This window comes from Gigantopelta aegis, chromosome 15 (genome assembly GCF_016097555.1).
Source record: "Gigantopelta aegis isolate Gae_Host chromosome 15, Gae_host_genome, whole genome shotgun sequence".
Lineage (NCBI taxonomy): Eukaryota > Metazoa > Mollusca > Gastropoda > Neomphalida > Peltospiridae > Gigantopelta > Gigantopelta aegis.
In genome coordinates this window covers 34,282,844-34,309,716 of record NC_054713.1, presented here as the reverse complement: position 1 = coordinate 34,309,716, position 26,873 = coordinate 34,282,844, and the positions used below count along the sequence as shown (strand labels likewise).

The following is a 26,873-nucleotide window of genomic DNA, read 5'->3' as shown; positions in this document are numbered from 1 at the left end:
GAATATGTATGTGTATGTCGATGTACATCAATATGTAAATATACCTCTTTTTTTTATCTTAATGTCTATATATGTGTGCGTGTGTGTAATGGAAGGAATATTTTAATAAAAAAAAAAAAAAAAAAAAAAAATATATATATATATATATATATATATCTCCATTCCAAAGGTTTATGTTTGGTCAACCGCATAGACAGCAATGTATAGTTATGTATAGTATAGTCCCTATATATATATATATATATATATATATATATATATATATATATATATTTTTTTTTTTTTTTTTTTTTTTTTTTTTTTTTTTATTATTATTGTTATTTTTTCTTTATTTTATTATTTATTAAATTTTGTTAATGTACTGTATTTATCTGTGGGCAATATATTATTAAATTTTAATTCTGTTTATTTTGTACTACTAAGTTTATAAATGCAATCATTAATAGGTCAAACAACTACTAGGTAGTATGCTTAAAATATAGAGTGAAACTCCTCCAAACCGGACACTCATGTTACCAAATAAAAGATCTGGTTTTAAGGGGTATTCGGTTAAGAGAGGTTCTGTTTTGTATTGATATTTAAAAATAATTAAATATTTAAATATTTAAAAAGTGAGAAACTCCCGGGAAATTTATAAGTACTTTGCCACAGACGGGACATCACATACCATGGCACCTATAAGCAGACTCTAAAGCATATTATTTTCTTTTATACTTTTACGTCCAGCGTTATATGGACTACGCGTACTTTCATTTGTGCCGCCATATAGGAACACTTATTCGGAACATGTGTTTATAATTACTAATTGCGCTTTGCTTTGCCTATACCATTTCCTTTGCCTATATCAATTCCATAAAACGAATTTCTTGGCAAACAAACATTACATTATAAAATAGCTGATTGTAAACAATTTATTTATGTTTGTATTATTTTGTATTTTGCAACAAATAAAAAATGTAATAATAGTAATAATTTAAACAACAAAACAAAAAAACAAAAAACAAAATCTCTGAACCACTACCCTGCTTCCTTAAAACATATACAACGCTACTACCCTTACCCATACCAAAAGAAAAGAAAGGGAAAAAAAAAGAAAAGAAAAGAAAAGAAAAAAGTGAATTAAAGTGGCGTAGCATAGCTTGAGGTGACGTGATGTGACGTGACGTGACGTATTTAGTAAAAGTAAAGTAAACGTAAAGTAAACGTATAGTAAACGTAAAGTAAACGTAAAGTAAAGTAAATCAACGTAAAGTACAACAACAAAAAGAAAAAAAAGAAGAAAAAAAAAGTAAAGTAAAGTAAACAAAACAAAACAAAACAAAACAAAACCCAAACCCAAACAACAACAAAAAAACAAGTGTTCGAAGGAGCAGCATATCTAGCTGAATCGGGAGAGTGCTCGCATCAGATACTTATGCAACAGGTTCGAGTCTCAACAGTTGCTCTGATTGCTTTCTTTCCCGTCCCATCCAGTGCCCAACGGCTGGTATATGAAAGGCCATGGTATGTGTTGTCTTCTATTTGGAAAAGTGCCTATAAAAGATCCCGAATGAGAAAATGTAGCGGGTTTCCTCGAAGACTGTGCTTGAAATTCTAATAATCAATTAATGTGCTCTAGTGATGTCGTTAAACAAAACAAACAAACTAATAACATGAAAATGACTAAAACCAGTATGTATGGATTTCAAATACAATTAACGGTTTGCATATAACTTTACCAAAGGCTTTTCCTGGATTTATGACATGATGGGGTAGGTGTGGGTTGGACCATTTAAAACAAATATATATACACTTAACCCACGAAACTCCCTCCAACCCCCCCCCCCCCAAACAAAAAAAACAACCCCAAAAACCCTCCAAAAACCCCCAAACAACAACAAACAAACAACAAACAAACACAAACACAAAAAACAAACAAAACCCCCCCCCCCCCAAAAAAAAAATCCCCAACAAAACAAAACAAAAAACAAACAAAACAAAACAACAACAACAACAACAAAACCCACAAAACAACCAACCCCCTCCCCCCCCCAAAAAAAAGAAGAAAAAAAGACACCGCTAGAGCACAATGATTTATTAATCATCGGCTATTGGATGTCAATCATTTGGTAATTTTAACCTAATCATAGATATGAAACCAGCTACATTGTTTTCATTAATAGCAAGGGATCTGTGAAATACACCATCCCATAGACAGGATAGCACATACCATGACCTTTGATATACCAGTCATGGTGCACTGGTTATAACGAGAAACAGCCCATTGACGGGGATTGATCCCAGACCTACCGCGCATCAGGTGAGCGCTTTAACACGGGACTAAGTGTTAAACAAAAGAAAACAAAACCATCCAAGCACCAAAGAAAACAAAACAAAACCATCCAACCACCAAAGAAAAGAAAACAAAGATTGAATAAATATATATATATATATATATATATATATATATATATATATATATATATATGTGTGTGTGTGTGTATGTGTGTGTGTGTGTGTGTGTGTGTGTGTTTAAATATATGTATAGAAGAAAACCTCTCTAAACCGGATACCTCTTAAAATCGGACTTTTTACTTTGTCTCGAGGGTGCCCGATTTAGAGGAGTTTCACTGTGTATATAAATAAATAAATAAATAACTGTTTTAAATAATTAAATTTCCGGAGATGAAAGCAATAGCTCAAAAGAGTAACCTTAATCTTATCTAGCGAATATGATACACGGATTTGTATTGGTCGCCTTATTACGCATGTACAAGTCACAATACGCACGTAGGCCTACTTGGAAACGCGGATGTAAATAACAGATTTTCATGACTCTTTGACCGCACCGCTATTCCGAGACTAGAATTCTTCACCATCCAATCATCGTTGAGGATCTCGGATTTCTCGTCGCTGATTGGTTTTTTCTCATCCGGTCACAGGTCATGACTAGAGACACCGTGCGCCGCTTGTTTAATGATTAAATTTTGCGTATTGCTGAAGTATTCCAAGAAAAGATTACCTGCCTCGTTGGAATCGTGTAAACAAAACAGAAACATACACTGTGACGTGTCAAACAAAAGCTATATATAAGTACCTTCCAGTTGTTTCTTCAGTATTATTTTTGAACCATTAAGATTGGAAGAAAGACATTAAGATTTTGTTTTTTGAAGATATACCACAGGCAAGATTTTGGTAGATACAAAATTAGCAACAAAACACGTTTGATCAAAAGGCAAGAAAACTCTTTACGTGTAAGTAAACTTTAAATTTTATTATACTTTACATATGTCAAACATCAAAAAATTGTTTTGTTTAGCGATACCACTAGAGCATATTGATTAATTAATCATCGGCTATTGGATGTCAACCATTTAGTAATTCTGACACGTAGTCGTCAAAAAACCCGCTACATTTTTCCTAATGCAGCAAGGGATCTCTTATGCGCAGTTTCCCACAGACAGGAAAGCACATACCACCCCCTTTGACCAGTTGTGATGCACTAGTTGGAACGAGGAAAACCCAATCAGTTGAATGGATCCACCGAGGTTACATAAAATTACATTAAGACATGGGCGTACATAGGATTTTGAAAAGGGGGGTTCCAATACATAGGATTTTGAAAAGGGGGTTTCCAAAATAGATTGCAGAGATATTGGGCATATATTTCTATGTTGAGTAAATATAATAATGTCAGATATATTAAATTATAAAAAAAGCGATTTCGGGGGGGGGGGGGGGGGGGGCGAGGTGTTCGGTCGAACCCATCGAACTATGTACGCCTATGTAAGAGGATGTATACTTTAATATAATTCTTTTTATTACAAGATTATTTAATAGGGATTGGCAAGACTAAGTTCTGATTTTCAATTCAAAATTGTTAAAAATGAATTTAAAATTAATTAAATAATCAATAAATTTAATTTAATTATTTACATATTTATTCCCTTATGTTATGTTATGTTGTGTTATGTTGTATTAATTATGCATTCAATTACATTATGTTATGTTTAGTTTTGTTGTTATGTTAAGTTATGTTATACATACATTCATTCATTCATTCATTCATTCATTCATTCATTCATTCATTCATTCATTCATTCAAACATTCATTAATTCAAACATTCATTTATTGGTTCATACTTATTTTCGTGCTTATATCCAATTAAGGTTCAAGCACGCTGTCCTGTGCACACACCCAGCTATATAGGCTGTCTGTCCAGGACATTGGGTTAGTTGTTAGTGAGAGAGAAAAGTGTAGTGTTCTTTATCTTATACAGTATTCAAATTTTATTGAATTTACCTTTAAAAAAAAAAAAAAATCTAAATATTCCGAGAGGATATATGTATTTTTAAATCGGATTAGTGTTTTACATAACTTTCAATCACATTTTATTTTTTAAAACTCGAATCATACCTCTAATATTATATTCATATGTTTATTTTTAGACAGATACTGACGATCATCAACAGCGATTTAATCACCCGATTATACACTGATCACGTAAAACGAGCAGCTTCAAGTCGTTTACAAACACAAAGACGAATGCCGGAATTTGCAAGTGATGGGTGCCAGTCGTTGGCTTCCGGTATGTCGGGTTTTCTGTAAATTTATATACTTATTTTGATTCTGACGAAATCTAAGACTTCAAATGTAATAAATAAGATCATATTGCACTTAATATCAAGTTTACGTCAAGAATACATTAATTTATTACACAATATGCCTGAATAAGGTGTTTTTGCAAATGGGTAAAGATTGATTCTATGACACATCATGTCTCGGTTAAAGTTTGTTTTGTTTAACGACACCACTACGGCACATTTAGTTCTTAATCATCGGCTTGACATGGAGAATAATGGTTACAAATAACTAAATTACTTTTCTGTAATGTTCCTTTAATTCATTTGCCTTCATACACCACAATACGCAACAACCGCGCTCCCCTTATTGACCGAGTTAAGCGTGCCAGTCTTGGTTGGGGTTTTTTTTCGCCGTTCTCCGATGTTTGCCAGAAACTGTCGACAATTGATGAGCTAGACCCGTGACGTCATCGATGAGAGGAAAACTGAAGAAACTACCAAGCAGCATGGACGAACTTATCGATTCGAGTGACGAAGAATTGTGTCCAGCTTGTGCTAATGGCATCAAACCGTATCAGTTTGAACCACTTATCAGAGACTTTGTCCCTAATCCTGGAAATGTTGTCTTAGACGAAAATTCGGATAAATCAACTGCCGACGAAGACGAGGAAGCCACACGGTCATAGACTAGCATACAAGCATTTTTTAAAACATAATTTGTTATGATATTTTTAATGTAAACTGAAGCAAATGGACCTAATTAGAAGAAAAGCACACAAAATGTAATAATATTTCATCATAAATCTTGTTCAGCATCTAGATGTAAATATGACACGTCAGTGGATATTCCAGAGGCCGATTTCGCAAATTTGCAAAAAGCGTCCCCTCACCAAAGCAAGTATAATAATTTAACAAAAAACTTTATCTCGCCTTCATGTAAAATTCTTTGATCTCATTGGTTGTTTGCCGTTGGACAAATCCCTTATCCCCCTGTGGGCGGAGCCAAATTCTCTTATACCCCGTCTGTAATTTCCAACAGTTTCCAGCCGCCCCAGTTAATGCTAAAGCAATAATTAGATTATAAATAACATTGATAATCAATCAAGTATACATAATTAATTTTATTTTTACTATAAAATACAATATTTCAATACTTTTAAAAGCTGCAATGTTGAACTCGGCCACCTAATTACGGTTGTGGTATTATTGTATTAATGCGCGATTAGCAACAGTTTTTTGTTTTTGTTTTTTATTTTTTATTTTTTTTACTACATACATTTCTGATAAAAAAAAGTGTTTTTTTTATTCTATTTTTATTAATATCTGTTTCAGACAATTTCGTATTACAAACATTTGAAGTTAAAAACTCGTTTATCGATGGAACTATTTTTCGTCACTGGCAAGTGGTTTCGTTCGCGTCCGCGTGGTACGGCTCCGTTAATAAATTGTTAACAATTATTGTCTGACGTTATTTTGATTATTTGGCTATATGGTTTAACATGTCGGCAAGATAAATTCGTTGTAGAAGCATCTCTCGGGGTATATGGCTTTTTATGTACCCTCTGTGTGCTCTTTTACCCCCTCGCCTTCGGCTCGGGGTAAAAGAACACACAGAGGGTACATAAAAAGCCATATACCCCTCGTGATGCTTCTACAACTTATACTGTTCTCTTAACTAGTTATCCTCCAAGTTTTAATGTGTTTGGTTAAACCGTGTATTTTTAATTATTAAGAAAATGTGTTACCAGTCTGCCGAAACTGTCCACAGCCGGGTACAGAAACACAGAAATGTTGGAAAATATTATACTGTTGCCACATACTGACAATCACTTTACAACTAATATTGAAATATTATTATATAGTCTTTGCATTTATTAATATAAAATACAACAAGCCCGTAGGAACTGGGGAGGGGCGGGCCTAGGGGCTTGTTCTCCATCACACACTCTAGGATGAAAATGTATGTTTTAAATTTTCACTACTCTGCATAAATAAAGATGATATAAAGATAAAAATCTAGTTTGTATCCCCCATTAGAGACTGTATCCCCCCCCCCCCCCCCCCCACACACACTTCAAATATCGTTCCTACAGGCCTGTACAAATGTAGATAATATGTAGAGGGTGAGGTTAGGAACCAGTTCTTTAGGATTTTGTAATCATGATTTCAAACCAACTGTTTCAGGTAGTTTGCTCCACATACTGACATAAAACACATTTGTTATATATTGGAATAAAATAAAAATAATTACAATATATCCAGTGTTGTTTTCTTTAATCATTCATGGAGGAAGAAGGAAGTCCTGATGAAAATATATTACAGGTAAAACAAAATAATATATGATGCTTATTCCATGTGGTAACTATTGTTAATTTTGCTTTAAATTGCTAGATGCCAAAAGTGATTAATTATATTATTGTATGGTAACAGTCGAAAATTAGACGACCAATTGTATCAACCTCTGTCAAAGGTACCAGGTTTTCTGCCAGAAAATAACTTGAGGGTACGTAATAAAACAGGCCCGTAGGAACCGGGGGGGGGGGGGGGGGGGGGGGGGGGGGGGGGGTGCCCCCCACTTGTGAGCTTCTTTTAATCGCATTAATTTTTGCCATTTTAACCAAAATCTGATGTAGAGTTTATACCCGGTCCGCCCCCCCCCCTCCCAAAGTCGTTCCTACGGGCCTGTAAAAACTAAATATATTCAAAGGAGTATATTGGGTGGTTATAGGTTTGAAATGTTTTTTATTGAACATTTTATTTCATGCACTTTAATCTATCGAAAACATAAAACATTATTTATATACATTAATTTCTGAGATCTTTTAGTACATACATGTAAGTTTACCTTCCGCACCCTCTAGCAGAAACCCAGGGTAGGTATTAAAACAATTATTTGGTGTAGAATATTTTTAATATGACATACAGAAAGCATTAAAAAGTACAATTTTATTATGCTTTAATAATCGACATTAGCTTTAAAACTAATTAACCATCATTCCTTCTGGCCAGAGTACATATGTTGTTCCTGCCAAAGTGTTAGCATTTTAATTTTAATGACAATATACTGAACTGACGATAAACATTGTTAACTAAGGTAATAATTCACGTTTTGATGGTGTTTTGTTATGAGGTTAACAAACCAACTAGATTAAGAGACGTTAGTATGGAGTCGTTATGGGCTGTCGGTGAAAATTAATTTGGTAATTATAGGTAAATAAATGTGAAGTTTAAATATTGGCATTTGAACAAATTGCAATACCTTTATTAATGTATATCTTAAGTACATACTTGTTTTAATTTTCACATTGTAAATGTACCATAACCTGCTGTATTTAGTTGGTGTAAAACCCGTTCGACGACAATAATGCGTCCATGTTTTGAAACAACTTTCTTTTTTTTGGAAATCGAAACCATGATGTTGGCCATTTCTTGGGATGCATTGCTGTTACTGTTGCAGTTAAACACTGCGCAGTTAACCATCATAGAATTACGTCGACAGTATATAATAACACTAATTATCTTGTAAATTAAATTTCCGATAAACCTGGAGACACAACCAAAGAATCAACACGTGTACCGGTATTGCTTGGTAACTCTCACCGATGACGTATTTCCTCGCATTCGTTCAGATCTATGCATAATCCCGCCCACTTCTGTTTTTATCCCAAACCTAAGACGCGCAGCTGACCGGTGCCTCGTTAGAGTAATGCGGTCTTTGACGCTAACTTAATCCATTACACACTACATGTATTTTGGTGTCCGGTCTCTTTTAAACACTCTCTCTCTCTCTCTCTCTCTCTCTCTCTCTCTCTCTCTCTCTCTCTCTCTCTCTCTCTCTCTCTCTCTCTCTCTCTCTCTCTCTCTCTCTCTCTCTCTCTCTCTCTCTCTCTCTCTCTCTCTATATATATATATATATATATCGACCTTGTTGGTGTCAGTCTGAAATATCGTTACATTCGATATAATCAAACATAGGTAATTAGTGCAGAAAAAATAAAACAAAAATAAAAATCACTATGTAACTTTGAATAATTGTCGCTGGAACTCTCTTTCTTGGAATTTTATTGAAAAAGCTTTAGATTTGTTTAATTATAAAATATCTATAACAGATTGGGTAAATAATTTATATAATAATTCAACATCGAGTACTCTAAAACGGATTTTTATCTGAAAGTTTCAAATTAGAACGTGGATGTAGGCAAGGTGACCTCTTCTAGCCATATATCTTTATTATATGTGCAGAAATTCTCTCAATATCAATTAGAAATTCCGACAAAATATATGGTTTAAAAATAGGTGAAGAGAAGTTCCTCATATCTCAATATGCAGACGACACAAACTTTATTCTAGATGATCTCCCAAATCTCATGAACACACCTTAATAATCTTATATTTATATACTAATGTTTCTGGCTTGAAAATAAAGTATTCGAAATCGAAAGTCATATGGATAGGCAGCAAAAAATACTCAAAAGATGTCTATAACCATGTAAAATGGAAATTAGAATGGGGCGCAGAACATTTTGAAATGTTAGAAGTAAATTGACATAAAACAAATTACTGCAACCAATTTTGAAATAAAAATTAATGAAATGAAACATTTAATAAAGATGTGGTCTATAAGAAAATTGACAGTTTTAGGAAGAATAGTCGTTTTTAAATCTTTATATCAGCAAGTAATAACCATCAATGCTATATTTCCTTTTAAATTGGGGTTGTTCATTAAAACTACAAAAGGATGCAAAGAAATGTACAACATTTTAAACAAATCAACAACAGTGCCATCTTCCCAACGGAAATATGCTAATTTAGGTTACATGTTTTTTTCACAAGAGTGGAAAACTATAATTTACCATTTCTATGTATAAAAGATACAACTTTATTATGGTTTTCAATATAGAATCTTACATCGAATAACAACAACAACAACCACTTTTCGTTATAAAATACAATATATAGAATCAAATATTTGTGAGTTTTGCCAGAAACATTGGAACATTTATTCTATGACTGTTCTGAAATCTTAGTAATATGGAAAGAAATTGAACGGTGGTACCAGGACCAAGGTGAACATATACAATTTAGTAAACAGACGGTATTATTTGGAATTTTAAACAGCAACAAAAGTATAATGGGTATTTGCTAATTGGCTCATTAATGTTAAACATTATATATACAGAAGCAAAATGCAGAAACAGAAACCTAACATATATGCTCTTTTAAACATTATAAAAGATAGAATACAAATTGAAAAATACATATTTAAAAAAAAATTGTGTTTGAAGAATATTGGGCACCTTGATTAATATTCCTGGAAACAAGACATAGCAATATATTGTTCTAGAGGTATTTATAACAATACAAAATTTAATATTTTCTATTTCAAAATCTTATCTTAACATTCATTCTTTCTTTCCTTCTTTCCTGTCTTCTTTCCCTCTAAACCTTTTTCTTTCGTTACTTCTAACTTCCCTGTTTAATGTACCATATGTATTTATATTTTGTTTATATAAGCACGACTGTGAGATAGTGATATCAGGGCCCCCAACCATGACACTACAATATATGTTTCTGGGTTAATAAACTACACACACACACACAAACACACACACACACACACACACACACACACACACACACACACACACACACACACACACACACATATATATATATATATATATATATATATATATATACTCTTCAAAAAAAGTAGGGGAACTCTAAAAAGAATTTACAATTGCCAAAATTGTAAGGTATATTAGCTGTAGGGAATGGATATATGATAATAGTGAATTAATTGGGCAAACATTACAACCGGTAGTTCAGTATTACAGTAGGTTTTATGACCACCAAAGATCTTAAAGGACGACTGGGGTCAGATGTGAAATTTGAAAGCTGACGGGTTTTTTTTAATTAGTAAATCGCAAATTCAAACAATAAAAATGACTAAAAACAAAACAATAACAACTGTATGATCAACAGAATAAAAAAGATTGAGAGAAATAATGTTCCACAGTGATTAATAGACCTTCCTGGAAATGGTCAAAATCGAGAATGACACCCCACGCACGTGTACGGGGCAACTGCGTGATGCACGTGCAAACTATGGAATGTGTTTCGGTGTGTTGATAAACATATCTGAACGTTCTTTACTAGGATGTCTGTGATCAAAATGTATGTTTTAATATTTCAGGTTCCCCTACTTTATTTTGAAGAGTATATATATATATATTCCATATATATAATAATAATAATAATAATAATAATGTCGCCGATTGGATGAATTTGACCTCTACTAGCTCTAAAGTCCAAACCATGTTTTTAACAACTACGATAAATTTCTCTCCTGCCTTTAATTATTGGTATAGTGTCGCCACGTTTTATCCAGACAGATATCGTGAAAAAAGCATTACAGTGACATATATTCCACACACTGGATGGTCACGTATATTGACTTCAATAAGATATCCTAGGACAAAATACATGTAGTTTTTCGCCGGCTGCAATTTCGTGTCATCGTTAATTAATAAAGTATTGGTGGTTTTGTTTTGTTTGTTTGTTTGTTTGTTTGTTTTGTTGGCCTTTTCTCCGTCAAAAAAGAATAAAAACAAAAACAAAAAACAACAAAACAATAAGAGCCCTTCCCCCTAGATCCGCCTCTGTAAACAACGATGGTCTGTGATTGTTTATTACAGATATCCTCTCTGAAAGTCCACAGATTCCTTCTTCAGAGGATGACGTCTTTAGGAAGATTTTTCACGTAAGTAATTTTCAATAAAAATTTTTTAAAGTAGGCCTAGTCCTTGAGATGTCCATCCATTGACATACATTTTATGTAAAACTATACCTGAGTTACTCTTAACATTCACATACTAGGTAACAACGATACCTGGATTACTCCTACTCTTATTATAAAGATTAAAACTACATTCCCTGGAATATTTTTATTATTTAAGCATATAGAACAGAAAATCCAATTACGTTTGGTGCATATATGACGCCGCACTCCGCATTGGTTTCACTACGCTGGCTTATCCAGGTCAAAAACAAAGCCATGATTTTGAGAGTGGAACACTTTTGACGGGCTCGTACCGATCTCGGTTTTCATTGGCTTATCACAAGTATAGAATTCCCCAACAAGAGATCACGTGAGATTTCGCAATTTTAAAACAAATTTAACTGTCTTGATTGAGGGGTCGTCTCATATCTCCAAAACATTTATATCCATAGAGGTATGGTACAACGCCTTTCCAGGGGTCGGTGAGTGGGGGATTTGCCTTGAAATGTTGACAGTGGCCAGCTGTTGGCATACGCGTTACATGTAAGGGGGTGCTACTAATTACGTAACGCTCTAGGGGTAGAGGAAGAGGGTACTGTGTTCGATTTACGTAACATTTTTCAAGACTATATGTTATTTGTATTCATTACTTAGACCTAAAAAGGTGTTTTTTTGGAAATGCGCGGTCAGTCTAGGATCGATCCCCATCGGCGGGTATACAAAAAGACCATGGTATGTGATATCCTGTCTGTGGGATGGTACATATAAACAATCCCTTGCTAAAAAAAAATGTAGCGGGTTTCCAAGGCGCGTGTGCAGGAATTTCAGCGGGGTTTGGGTTATAGACTGTGTTAAGCGAAGTTTATATGGGGACATGCTCCCCCCGCCCCCCCCCCCCCCCCTCCAAAAACAAAAAATACATTTCAATTTTTTTTAAGCTTAGGCAAGTAAGATTTCGACCTCCAATACCCTCCCCCTGCACATGCACCCGATTCCTCTCTAAGATTATATGTCAGAATTACCAAATGTTAGACATCCAACAGCAGATGGAAGGAAGGATAGGATATGTTTTATTTAACGACGCACTCAACACATTTTATTTACTGTTGTATGGTGTCGGATGATTATTAAATCAATATGCTTTATCTTTGATGTCATTAAACACCCCCCCCCCCCCCCCCAATTTTACCCTTTCCAAACGAAATAATATTTATTTCAATTTGTCGATTTTAACACGTAAAATTAAGAAGTGAAAACGTTCATTGTCTACTTTAGTATATTTTATTTTAAAAATATATGCATGATAAATGTGTTACTAGTATACAAACTAAACTTTGAAAGTTCTACTAAGACTTTATAAAATATCAATTCTGAAATAGGAAGGTACGACTGTCGATAATACATTGTCAAGATCAAACCGGTTTTAACTAAAGACTCTAGTACTGTATCCTCAACCGAACGTTCTTCGTACAGCGCAAGATTTCTCTTTTAATTTTTTGAGACGAACTCTACAATTTGAAATCGGCAAACGCACGTGTTAACTGAAACTGACAACAGGCTGTCGTTTGTGCTTTACCGAGCTATGGCGGCATAGGCGACGAATCAAGCATATACGTTTGACGATATCCGTTCATAGCGAACACACACGACTTTTTTAAAAGTGCATTTGAGCTTGTATTTCACATTTGTACATGATGTTATAATATGGTAACCAGAGAATGTAACTTTAACTGCGATATCTGAGTTACTTTAGTGTTATAAAGGTTACAACCACACATAGGTTACGCTAGTGTTTATATAAAGGTTACAACCACACATAGGTTACGCTAGTGTTTATATAAAGGTTACAACCACACATAGGTTACGCTAGTGTTTATATAAAGGTTACAACCACACACAGGTTACGCTAGTGTTTATATAAAGGTTACAAACCACACACAGGTTACACTAGTGTTTTTTATAAAGGTTACAACCACATATAGGTTACACTAGTGTTTATATAAAGGTTACAACCACACATAGGTTACGCTAGTGTTTATATAAAGGTTACAACCACACACAGGTTACAATAGTGTTTTTATAAAGGTTACAACCACATATAGGTTACGCTAGTGTTTATATAAAGGTTACAACCGCACATAGGTTACGCTAGTGTTTGTTTATATAAAGGTTACAACCACACATAGGTTACGCTAGTGTTTATATAAAGGTTACAACCACACGTAGATTACGTTTGTGTTTATATAAAGGTTACAACCACACATAGGTTACAGTAGTGTTTATATAAAGGTTACAACCACACATACGTTACACTAGCCACACATATGTTACACTAGTGTTAATATAAAGGTTACAACCACACATAGGTTACACTAGTGTTTATATAAAGGTTACAACCACACATAGGTTACACTAGCCACACATATGTTACACTAGTGTTAATATAAAGGTTACAACCACACATAGGTTACACTAGTGTTTTTATAAAGGTTACAACCACACATAGGTTACACTAGTGTTAATGTAAAGGTTACAACCACACGTAGGTTACACTAGTGTTTTTATAAAGGTTACAACCACACATAGGTTACACTAGTGTTTATATAAAGGTTACAACCACACATAGGTTACAGTAGTGTTTTTATAAAGGTTACAACCACACATAGGTTACACTAGCCACACATATGTTACACTAGTGTTAATATAAAGGTTACAACCACACATAGGTTACACTAGTGTTTATATAAAGGTTACAACCACACATAGGTTACACTAGTGTTTATATAAAGGTTACAACCACACATAGGTTACACTAGTGTTAATATAAAGGTTACAACCACACATAGGTTACACTAGTGTTTATATAAAGGTTACAACCACACATATGTTACACTAGTGTTTTTATAAAGGTTACAACCACACATAGGTTACACTAGCCACACATATGTTACACTAGTGTTAATATAAAGGTTACAACCACACATAGGTTACATTAGTGTTTATATAAAGGTTACAACCACACATAGGTTACACTAGTGTTTTTATAAAGGTTACAACCACACACATGTTACACTAGTGTTAATATAAAGGTTACACCCACACGTAGGTTACACTAGTGTTTATATAAAGGTTACAACCACACATAGGTTACACTAGTGTTTTTATAAAGGTTACAACCACACATATGTTACACTAGTGTTTTTATAAAGGTTACACCCACACGTATGTTACACTAGTGTTTATATAAAGGTTACACCCACACGTATGTTACACTAGTGTTTATATAAAGGTTACAACCACACATATGTTACACTAGTATTTATATAAAGGTTACAACCACACATATGTTACACTAGTGTTTATATAAAGGTTACAACCACACATATGTTACACTAGTGTTTTTATAAAGGTTACAACCACACATATGTTACACTAGTGTTTATATAAAGGTTACAACCACACACATGTTACAGTAGTGTTTTTATAAAGGTTACAACCACACATAGGTTACACTAGTGTTTTTATAAAGGTTACAACCACACATAGGTTACACTAGTATTTATATAAAGGTTACAACCACACATAGGTTACACTAGTGTTTTTATAAAGGTTACAACCACACGTATGTTACACTAGTGTTTTTATAAAGGTTACACCCACACGTATGTTACACTAGTGTTTATATAAAAGTTACAACCACACACATGTTACACTAGTGTTTATATAAAAGTTACAACCACACACATGTTACACTAGTGTTTATATAAAGGTTACAACCACACACATGTTACACTAGTGTTTATATAAAGGTTACAACCACACACATGTTACACTAGTGTTTTTATAAAGGTTACACCCACACGTATGTTACACTAGTGTTTATATAAAAGTTACAACCACACACATGTTACACTAGTGTTTATATAAAGGTTACAACCACACATATGTTACACTAGTGTTTTTATAAAAGTTACAACCACACATAGGTTACACTAGTGTTTATATAAAGGTTACAACAACACATATGTTACACTAGTGTTTTTATAAAAGTTACAACCACACATAGGTTACACTAGTGTTTATATAAAGGTTACAACCACACACATGTTACAGTAGTGTTTTTATAAAGGTTACAACCACACATAGGTTACACTAGTGTTTTTATAAAGGTTACAACCACACATAGGTTACACTAGTGTTTTTATAAAGGTTACAACCACACATATGTTACACTAGTGTTTATATAAAAGTTACAACGATACGTCATTGATATGACGATTAAAAAATGTTTTATTTTTATTTTTAATATAATATAATAATATATATATATATATATATATATATATATATATATATATTACAATATCCTGATTTTGGTATTTTGAAATTTTATTTGTTATTTGTTGAAATGTTCATTTAATCGACAGGTTGGGGAGCGTTGCAATTTCCGAAGCTTTCGGCGAAGTGTGTCACACGACATGTCAGTCAACTTCACACGTTCCTTCAACGAAGTGTACTATACGCGTAACGCGTCAAGCTCCACCCACTTTCCGATTGCTATTGTTGGGATTGGTCAGTATTTGTTCCCCATTATGATTATTATTATTTTAAAAATATTATTATTGTTTTATTTTGTTTTGTAATCCCACTGCCCCATTTCCTTTCTCTCCTTTGAATTTCATTTGATTTCTTCCCGATTTGGCAACTCCTATCTTACAACTTCTTTCAAGCTAGTACATTTCCTTCCTCTTTTTCGATTAACAGCAAGGGATATTTTATATGCACCATCCCATAGACAGGGTAGTACATACCACGGCCTTTGATATGTCAGCCATGGTGCACTGGCCGACCGCACATCGAGCGAGCGCTTTACCACTGGGCTACGTCCCCCCCCCCCCCCTCCACACACACACAGAGTCAAGCTAGTACATACACACAGTCGAACTTGTATATAACGGCCACTCAAATGGACCCGACAAAAGTGTTTCATACAGGCTAATAAAACACATATGAAGTAGTTTACAATGACAGCTACTACTAAACTGGAATGCATAAAAGTGTTTTTTTTTAAGAAAAAAAATCATTGGGTTACCCTTTCCACGACTTAGTCCATGTGTCATTTTTCCTTTAGTATCTCCCTTCCTCCCCCCACCCCCCCAACAAAAAAAAAAAAAAAAAAAAAAAAATTCTCCTGTTCCTTGCATAGATTCCTTTGATGGCCGGTACAGACAATTTGGTTTAATTTTATAAACGACGTTATTAACTTTCCACTTGTTTGTGTCTTATAGGATGCAGAATGCCTGGAAACGTCAACGGTACGGAGGACTTCTGGGATGTCCTGACAAACGGACGGAATGTAATCGGGGACATTCCCCCTGACCGTTGGTCCATGGACGCCTACCACAATCCTGATCCATCTTCTCTGGGAACCCATGTCAACAAAAAATCTGGGTTCATCGACGGAATAGACCAGTTTGACAACGGATTCTTCAAAATATCTCCCAAGGAGGCAGCCATGATGGATCCCCAACAGCGCCATCTACTGGAGGTCACGCAAGAAGCATTTGACGATGCTGGTATCCTGTCAGAGCTGCTGAAAGAGAACTGCGGTGTGTACGTCGGCATTGGCATGATGGACTACCCACTGATGCTGGGACCAGAGAGTCAGAACTTCAACGCCTATGCCCACACAGGCGTGGCACACAGCGTGGCGGCCAACAGGTTGTCTTTTGCGTTTAATCTGAAGGGTCCCAGCGTTGCCGTAGATACCGCCTGCGCAGCATCCATGACAGCTCTTCATTTCGGGTGCCAGGCGCTGTGGAACAAAGAGTGCAGCGTGTCTCTTGTTGCCGGTAGCAACGTCTTGCTGATGCCAGAGGTGACTGCAGGATTCAGTGCCCTGTCCGTGCTGTCGCCCGAAGGTCTGAGCTGTCCGTTTGATAAGGATGCCAAAGGGTACGTCAGGAGTGAAGGGTTCGGCGCCATCATCATCAAGCCGCTATCCCAAGCCTTGCAAGATGGAGACAACATTTACTGTACAATAGTAGGGAGTGGAATAGCTGCCAACGGGACGTCCCCGAGCATCACCATGCCTTCGTGTGAGGCGCAGGTCAGACTAATGGAATCTGTGTATGGTCAGTTCAATATCGACCCACAAAAACTGATCTATGTGGAAGCTCACGGAACAGGCACTCCCGTTGGAGACCCTATAGAAGCAGAAGCTATTGGAACAGCTCTGGCCCAGGAGCGAAACTCACCCTTGAGAATTGGTTCAGCTAAAAGCAACTTCGGTCACATGGAGTGTTGTGCTGGATTAGTCAGTATTATAAAAGCTGCCCTGATGATAAAGAAACACCAGCTGTGTCCGTCCATCAACTATTCATCTCCGATTGACAGCAGATTTGACGAATGGAACATTGAAGTTCAACAAAAAGTTGAAGATTTTCCACCAGGAAGAAAACATTTGATAGGTGTAAACAATTATGGGTTTGGCGGAGCACTTGCGCACGCTATTATTGGTGATTATTCCATCACACATCCACGAAAGAGTGGCCAGTCCGGATGGAAATTTGGACAGAGTGACACCAAGGGAAAAGAACTGTTGATACCTCTCTCAGCCAAAACCGAAGAAGCTCTTATTGACCTGGCCAAAGAATGGAGTTTATTTGAAAGTGAAAAAGATGCAGAAGGAATAGTTGGATGGATGGCATCAAGACGATCCCATCATGCGTATCGCTTAGCTGTAACCGCAGATTCAGGGCAGAGCTTTCAGGAAAAACTTCAGTCATTTGTCAGCAATCGCGATGGTGTTTTACAAGGAGCAGTCAGACACAGCCAAACACCACCAAAAATCTGCTTCCTATTTCCAGGACAGGGACAACAGGACAAAGACATGGGGAGACAGCTCTACGCTACGGAGCCTGTATTTCGCGACACAATCGACGAATGTGACAGACTCTACACTAGGCTTGCAGGAGAGTCGATTCTAAAGTTGTGTGGCCTTTTCGTTCAACAAGAACCAGACACAGAGTTCACAGGAACTGTTAACGATATAGATGTTTCTCAACCAGCCATACTCTTTATGCAGCTTGGACTCATTGACTTGTGGCGCCACTGGGGAGTACTTCCAGACGTCGTCATTGGACACAGCTTTGGCGAGTTGGCTGCTGCAGTAGCTGCCGGGCTCCTTACTAAAAGAGAAGCCACTGAAATTGTTTTCCACAGGTGTCAGCTGCAGAAACGTCTGAAAGGCAAGGGAACAATGGCTGCATTGCGGATGGACAGAGAAAGTGCTGAAGAGCTGTTGAAGAAGTATGAGGGTATTGTTGTATCCTGCATCAACTCTCCTGCATCAGTGACTGTTGCTGGAGATGTGAGTTCGGTCAAGAAGCTCATTGCAGACAACCCAACAGTGGCCAAACAGCTGCGTGTCCAGTGTGCCTTTCACACTAATCAGATGGACGAAATCGAGACCAGGTTCATGCGTGCAGTAGACGGTAAACAGGCCAAGCGGTCGTCAAAGATACCCTTTTATTCATCAGTGACAGGGCTACAACAGAAATCATCCCTGGATGCCAAATACTGGTGGAATAACGTACGACATCCAGTGAACTTCTTGGGAGGACTGAGATCACTCCTGGAGGAACAAGACGTTGATGTTGTCATTGAATGTTCCTCAGCAGCAACTCTTCTGTCCTGCGTTCAGCAAACAGCGTCTGACATGAACAAGAACATTCCCACGCTGATCAACAGCTGTCTGAGGGGAAAGTCCAATCGATCAACAATTCTCAAAGCTTTAGGGAACTTGTACATCAGCAACGTGGATTTGAAGTGGAGCAGCATTTACAACCACAAAGCAGAATGGACACCACTGCCAAGGTATCCATGGCAACACAGAGCCTTCTGGTGTGAGGCAGAATCGTCAAGGACGAAGCGTTTAGGTCTGAAAGACAGATCTTTCAAAGGAAATGATGGTGTGATTTCCACAATGATGTTTCCATTCCTAAAAGATCATGTAATTCAGGGCAAGATTATTTTTCCTGGGGCTGGGTACCTGGAATTAGTGGCTGAAACGTGCTTGGAGGATAACAGTAAAGTCCATATCAAAAACATCATGTTCAAACAAATCTTGCCATTGGGTGATGCATCAGAAGGACACAGCGCCAAGTCAGAGTCTGTTCAGCTGAACTGCGTAACTCGCGGAAGTATGGTGTCAGTGCACGGACCACATGCTGAACATGCTTCGTGTTCCATCGTCGATGGGCCACAGATGTCAAAACCAACTTGCATCGACAAAAACTTCATGGATATCACGAGCGTGATGCAGGAAAAAACAATGGAAGAAATTTACCAGCAATTTTCAGGCTTGGGTTTGCAATACGGGCCAGCTTTCCAAGTGATCAAAAAGGCTTGGTTGTCGGAAGGTCGAAGCATCTGTGAGCTTATTCCAGCAAAGCAGAATCATCAAAAACTACAGGTGACAACACTAGATGGGTGTCTGCAGGCAGCCCTGCTTTCTTATGGTTTTAGCAGTGGACTTTATCTGCCAGTTGCTATCAAGGATCTCCAGCTCCACTGCAAAGAAACTCCCATCAACACACCACTTTATGTTGTCACAGAGCTGACCGACTTGACACCCTCTCTGTTGGAAGCTGACGTGAAACTGGTGAAAAAGACTGGCGAGATCGTCATGGAACTGAAAGGATTTGAGGCACAAAACATCTCAATTCCGTCAAACGATTTCTCACAGTGTCTTTACCTGAAAGCTCTTCAACCAAAGGAAGCAGTTCTCCCTGACACCAGCAAACTGTTTGACAGACTATCATGGCCAGAGATGAAAGAAGATTACCCTAAAGATGCAGAATCCGTTTTGCAGATTGTTGCTCATGCCGACTTATTGTCGAAAATGAGTTCCACTTTCGCAAGCAGAGCAATTGAAATGACACAAAAAAATGAAGTGCAACCGGCTCTGGCTAAGTATTATGACTGCTTACAGGATGTTGCAGGAAATGAGACAAAACGAATAGAGGATCTTGATGCAGCATTTTCCCTTTTACGAGACCAGATTCCCGATTTTGAGGTTGAGTTGAGAATGTTTCAACGCCTGGGAAATCTGCTTCCACACTCACTGAAACATCCGAAATCTGCCCTTGAAGTTCTGTTTGCATCTGATGGACTAGCAGAATATTTCCTAGAATCGCTGACCACGAGGCTCTTCTACAAGGTGGTTCGGGACATGATACTGGAGGCTGTGAACACATCTCTGAAGGAAAAGAGCATGGTCAGAATCATTGAAGTTGGTGGACGGATGGGTGGTCTTTCCAAAGTTGTCTTGGAACCTCTGCAGAAGTTAATGCAGGATGGGCGTGTGGAGTACATCTTTACAGACTTGACGAGGACATTCTTTCTGCATGCTAAGCAGACGCTGAAAGATTACCCTGATGTCAGGTATCAAGAACTCGATATTGAGAAACCCATCACTGATCAAGGCTTCTCTGACGAATCCTGCGATATAGTCATCTGTCTAGACACGCTCCATGCTGTTGTGGATATTCACAATGGGTTGGCAAACATGCGAGATCTTCTGGCACCGAAAGGCTGGCTGCTGATGCTAGAAGCCACTGAAACGTACAACATGAGAGAAGTCATATTTGGAACGCTGGAGCTTTGTTGGATTTTCAAAGACTTCAGAGAGAAGAAATGCTGGCTGAGCCAAGGGGAATGGAAAGACATTTTCACATCTAATGGATTTGACAACGTCATTGCTGGACCTGAACCCGACTTCTTCCACTCCATTATTTTGGGTCAGAAAGGTGAACAACAGGCAGTGAAGAAGAGTTCTCCATGTCATGCTGTAGTGTTTTCCAGTGACAAGATGAAGAGTGCTGATATCACTTCAGTCATAGCCAAAGCTGCTGGTTCAGAACCACTTTCATGTTACACAGTTACAGACTTGATAAAACATGTAGAGGCAACAAACCCATGCCAGGTATACTGTGTATTCCACGAAGGAACAACTGAAATGAGTACTGTTCTTGATGTCCTGAAGGAGGTGGGTAACAAACAGAGTGATATTGAGAAGATCTGGGTAATTGTTGTCAAGGATCAACTTCAGCTTGTCTACCCAAACAGTGAAATGTTCACCGGTATGTCCAGAGTGGCTATAAATGAATTCAGATCTACTCCAGTTTTTACTGTGTCACTGAAAACACCTCACGGTTTATGTACAGAAGCTGCAGAAACTTTGGAGAAACTGTTATGTGCAGACAACTTGACTGATCGTGAGTACAGCATCGAAAATGGTAAACTGCATGTACCACGAGTGACAAGAGTTGATGTTTTGCCATCAAATACTGGAAACCCTGAAAATTGGTATCTTGCAGCAAATGGAACAGGATCTGTGGATAGTCTTGTATATTGTGAGCAACATCTTCAACAGCTGAAGCCAAATGAGGTCAGAATCCAGGTGAAGTCTGCTGCTTTTAACTTCAAGGATGTCATGTCAACAATGGGTATGCTGAAGGATCTGTCAGATGGAGAAGAGCTTGGGTTGGAATGTTCAGGATATGTTGAAGACATTGGAAGTCAGGTCACAAACTTCAGTGTTGGTGATGAAGTCATTGCTTTGGGAACAAGATGTTTAGCATCTCACGTTACTGCTCCAGAACATTTTGTATGTCACAAACCAAAAGGTGTGAGCTTTGATGAAGGCTGCGGTGTTGGTATTGTGTTCTCAACTGCATATGAAGCACTGATTAATAAAGGAAACCTGAAAGAAGGTGAGACTATTCTGATCCATTCTGCTGCTGGTGGTGTTGGTCAAGCAGCCATCCAGCTCGCAAACTTGATTGGTGCCAATATCATATGTACTGCAGGCACAGAGGATAAGAGAACATTTCTGAAAGAACACTGTGGAATTCGGCTCGTCACTGATTCGCGATCTTTGCAGTTCCAAGAAGATGTGATGAACTGGACAAACGGGAAAGGAGTTGACGTCATTTTGAATTCACTAAGTGGCGACAGATTAAAAGCTGGATTGATGGTGTTAGGAGATGGTGGCAGATTTTGTGAGATTGGGAAGCGAGACATCCTCGAAGACAGCAGTCTTCATTCTCGTGTGTTCCTCGAAAACAAGTCCTTCCTTTCCGTTCAGCTGGACCTGCTTATGGTATCCCAGCCACAGCGTGTGCAGCAGATTCTACACAAAGTCCAGCAGATGATGAACGCAGGAGTAATACAACCAATCAAAACGACCTCGCATGGAATGGACGACGTCAAAACGGCATTCAAGACCATGATGGGTGGATCCCACATTGGTAAAATAGTTATGGCCATAGATGATGGATACATCCCTCCTTGTGTCAGTGCATCAGCTGCTCGGTTTGACAGTGATGCAGTTTACCTCGTTACTGGAGGTACTGGAGGAATAGGCTTGAGCCTTCTCCGATGGATGGCAGAGAGAGGCGCAGAACATATTGGTGTTGTGACCAGGAAAGGATTCCAAACCCTTGAGCAGAAGTTGACTCTGAACAGTCTACACGATGACGGCGTCCACGTCCTTGACCTAAAGATTGATATGACGTCACTCGAACAAGTGAATAATGCCATTACAAAACTGGAAGAAAGCACCGGTCTTCCTCTGAAAGGGGTATTCCATCTCTCTGGAGTGGCTGAAGATGATTCCATCTTAAAATTGAGCCAGGAAAAGCTAAAAAGAGTCTTAGATTCAAAGGCTAGATCTGCGATGAATCTTCATTTAGCAACCGAAAGCAAAAACATTGACTATTTCGTGATGATGTCATCGATTACAACTGTGTCTGGGAACATCGAGCAGAGTGCCTACATCAGCGCCAACGTCTTCCTCGAGTCACTGGCACAGCACCGCCACCTACAGGGGTTGCCTGGACTAGCCATTCAGCTGGGGGCGGTAACTGGTGCAGGTATCCTCAAGAGTAACATGGTGGCTGGAGAGATTTTGAAGGCTAGAGGACTGTTGCCGCTTCACGTTGACGAAGTAGTTTCCAACTTAGACCAACTCGTCCAACAGAAGGAACACCCGGTCATAGCCTATGCAAATATGGTAAGGACCATAAGGCCATCTTATAGGAAGGAAATGTTTTATTTAACGACGCACTCAACACATTTTATTTACGGTTATATGGCGTCAGACATATGGTTAAGGACCACACAGATATTGAGAGAGGAAACCCGCTGTCGCCACTTCATGGGCTACTCTTTGCTATTAGCAGCAAGGGATCTTTTATATGTACCATCTGATAGACAGGATAGCACATACCACGGCCTTTGATTTACCAGTCGTGGTGCATTGGCTGGTGCGAGAAAGCGAACTTATATGAATTGGGGGGTGGGGGTGGGGTGGGATGAAGGTATTTATCCTATTTAAATGCTTTATGACTGTTCTCGAATCGATCACGTAAAGGGGGTGGTGTTTTTTGTTTTGTACGCCAAATATCCATAAAATAAAATTGTATTCAAACCATGTGCGCATGAGAGAAAGAAAACACAGCCGAGCCATCAAGCATAAACTAGTAAAAATGCATGCCACCCACACACCTTCCACATGTGATCAATTCTGGAACACCTGTAAAAACTGATATTCACAAAATGGAGCCTAACGCCAAATTCACAACATTATGTATCTTTTCATTTTGTAAAAAAAAAAAAAAGCAATAAGTTCATTATTTAATCTAGGGAATAAATTATTTTTCTTTCCTTACATTAACATAATTGCAGATGCGAAACAGCCTATAGATTTGCGGTCAATTTTCATTAAATAACTAAAAACAAAATTCCCCTCATAACCTTTGACATACTAACGTTTTGGCGCTAAAATCAGAGCAGAATTCATTTCGTTGTTTCGTCATTTTCAGAACTGGAATACTCTACAGACACACGTGTACGAAGGATGTCCACAGTTCACAAATCTTCACAAGATGTCAGACGGCTCTGGACAAGGTAGGCCTACCATTGCATGTTCAACCCACTAAACGTATTTACTCTTAAGACCGGCCTCGGTGGCGTCGTGGTTAAGCTATCGGTCTACAGGCTTGTAGGTACTGGGTTCGGATCCCATCGAGGCATGGAATTTTTAATCCAAATACCGACTCCCAATCACTGAGTGAGTGCTCAGCAAGGCTCAATAGGTAGGTGTAAACCACTTGCACCGATCAGTGATCCATAACTGGTTCAACAAAGGCCATGGTTTGTGCTATCCTGTCTGTGGGAAGCGCAAATAAAAGATCCCTTTCTACCTGTCGTAAAAGAGTAGCCTATGTATTGACAGCGGGTTTCCTCTAAAAAAAAAACAGTGTCAGAATGACCATATGTTTGACGTTCAATAGCCGATGATAAGATAAAAAATCAATGTGCTCTAGTGGCGTCGTTAAATAAAACAAACTTTACTTTATTTACTCTTAAAGTCGCAGATCCTAGTTTCAGTCTATAAAGATTGACACTAAATTTGGTAGTTACAAACCTGTAACACACTTGAAGAGTCTGTGTAATCTTGAATCGGATTAAAAGACTCCAGCCGCCGTCTCCACAACCGTTCTTTTCAGAGGTAGCCTACATGTCGTTTTAGAACTATGGAAGATGAATTTTATAGTTGATGATTAATAAATCAATGTGATCTAGTGGTGCCGTTAAAAGAAACAAACTTTAACTTTTCATCCCATAGGGGCGGGACATAGCCCAATGGTAATGGGCTCGATTGATGCGCGGTCGGTCTAGGATCGATCCTCGTCAGTGGAACAATTGGGTTATTTCTTGTTCCAGCCAGTGCGCCACGACTGGTATATCAAAGGCCGTGGTATATGCGATAGTGCATATAAAATCGAGCGAGCACCGATTCGAGCGAGCGAGCACTGTACCATTGGTTTACGTCCCGTCCCCACTGCTCTAATGATGTCATTAAACAAAACAAACCTTTAATTGTATGTCATGTATTTTTCAGACTCTGACGTCAAAGTGAGCCGAGAAGACCTGGCGTTGAGGGTCAAAAAGAAGCTGTCCAGTCTTCTGGACATGCCCGAGTCGGACGTGCACCTGTCCAGGCCGATGGTCGAGTACGGCGTGGACTCCCTGATGGCCGTCGAGATGGTCAACTGGCTCAACAGAGAACTCGGCATCACTGTGTCCCAGCTGGACATTCTGGGCGGCGTCAGAACGGATACTCTGCTGGACAAGGCTTGTGAAGGATCGGTGGTCTTGTCCGCGTAACATTAAACATGTTGAGGACATTGTATAATACTTATCATTTAATTCGTAAAGAAAGAGAATTGCGTAACATGTCAAGGAAAGTGTACAATACTTATTTAATTCGTAAAAAAGAGAATCGCGTTCCATTATGAGAAAATTGAACAATACTTATCATTTAATTAATTCGTTAGAAAGAGAATCGCCTAACATTTCGAGGAAATAATTATACAAAATAAATTATTTAATTTGTCAGAAAGAGAATCGCTTAACATTTTAAGGAAATTATATGATATAAATCATTTAATTTGTCAGAAAGAGAATCGCTTAACATTTCGAGGAAATTCTACAATATAAAGCATTGTATTCATTAAAAAGAGAATCGCTTAACATTTTAAGGAAATTGTACAATATAAAACATTGTATTCGTTAAAAAGAGAATCGCTTAACATTTTGAGGAAATTATGTGATATAAATCATTTAATTTCTTAGAAAGAGAATCGCTTAACATTTCGAGGAAATTGTACAATATAAAACATTGTATTCGTTAAAAAAGAGAATCGCTTAACATTTTGAGGAAATTATGTGATATGAATCATTTAATTTGTTAGAAAAAGAATCGCTTAACATTTCGAGGAAATTGTACAATATAAAACATTGTATTCGTTAAAAAGAGAATCGCTTGACATTTTGAGGAAATTGTACAACATAAATCATTTAATTTGTTAGAAAGAGAATCGCGTAACATTTTGAGGAAATTAGTCTGGTGCACCATTAGTATGTTTCGCTTCAAAATTCTAATTATGTATAATTTATAAATGTAGCTCATGTATACACGAATATGTGCACGAGTTCTTGGCTTGGTCCAAATATGTGTCCTGTATGTTTCAAACTCAACCCGGTATTTGTAGTTTGTATGTAGTGGCTGAAATTATAGTTTTGTAATGTTATGTTTTGTTTATCATTCATTCATATTTATGTAGTATGTAACCTCATCTCGTGGAGAGACATATATATATATATATATATATATATATATATATATATATATATATATATATATATATATATATATATATATATATATATATATATATAGGCTTATTGTCTGTTTGCCAATTTACTTCATTTATTTGAATATTATTTATAAAAAAAAAAAAAAAAAATCTCGGCTAAAATGTATATGTTGATTCCTGTTCTAAGTCAACATCCACCATTGTTGTATTGCGTTTCACAATTGGTTAACATTGTTGCAATCAAACAATAGATATTGTAACGTTGCAGGAGAATTGTTGCAGAAGTAGCAAGTATTATA

The 26,873-nt window shown here is 37.3% G+C and overlaps 1 protein-coding gene across 1 annotated transcript; it reads left to right on the top strand.

Annotated features, from left to right (window-relative positions):
- Positions 1-1,746: 1,746 nt before the first annotated feature.
- On the top strand, positions 1,747-26,587 carry LOC121389783 (highly reducing polyketide synthase alt5-like). Its single transcript, XM_041521432.1, has 7 exons — positions 1,747-1,751; positions 4,429-4,568; positions 11,262-11,326; positions 15,772-15,916; positions 16,633-23,423; positions 24,235-24,319; positions 25,317-26,587. The coding sequence occupies exons 1-7, from the start codon at positions 1,747-1,749 to the stop codon at positions 25,580-25,582; spliced, it is 7,497 nt and encodes a 2,498-aa protein (XP_041377366.1). The 3' UTR covers positions 25,583-26,587.
- Positions 26,588-26,873: the final 286 nt, after the last annotated feature.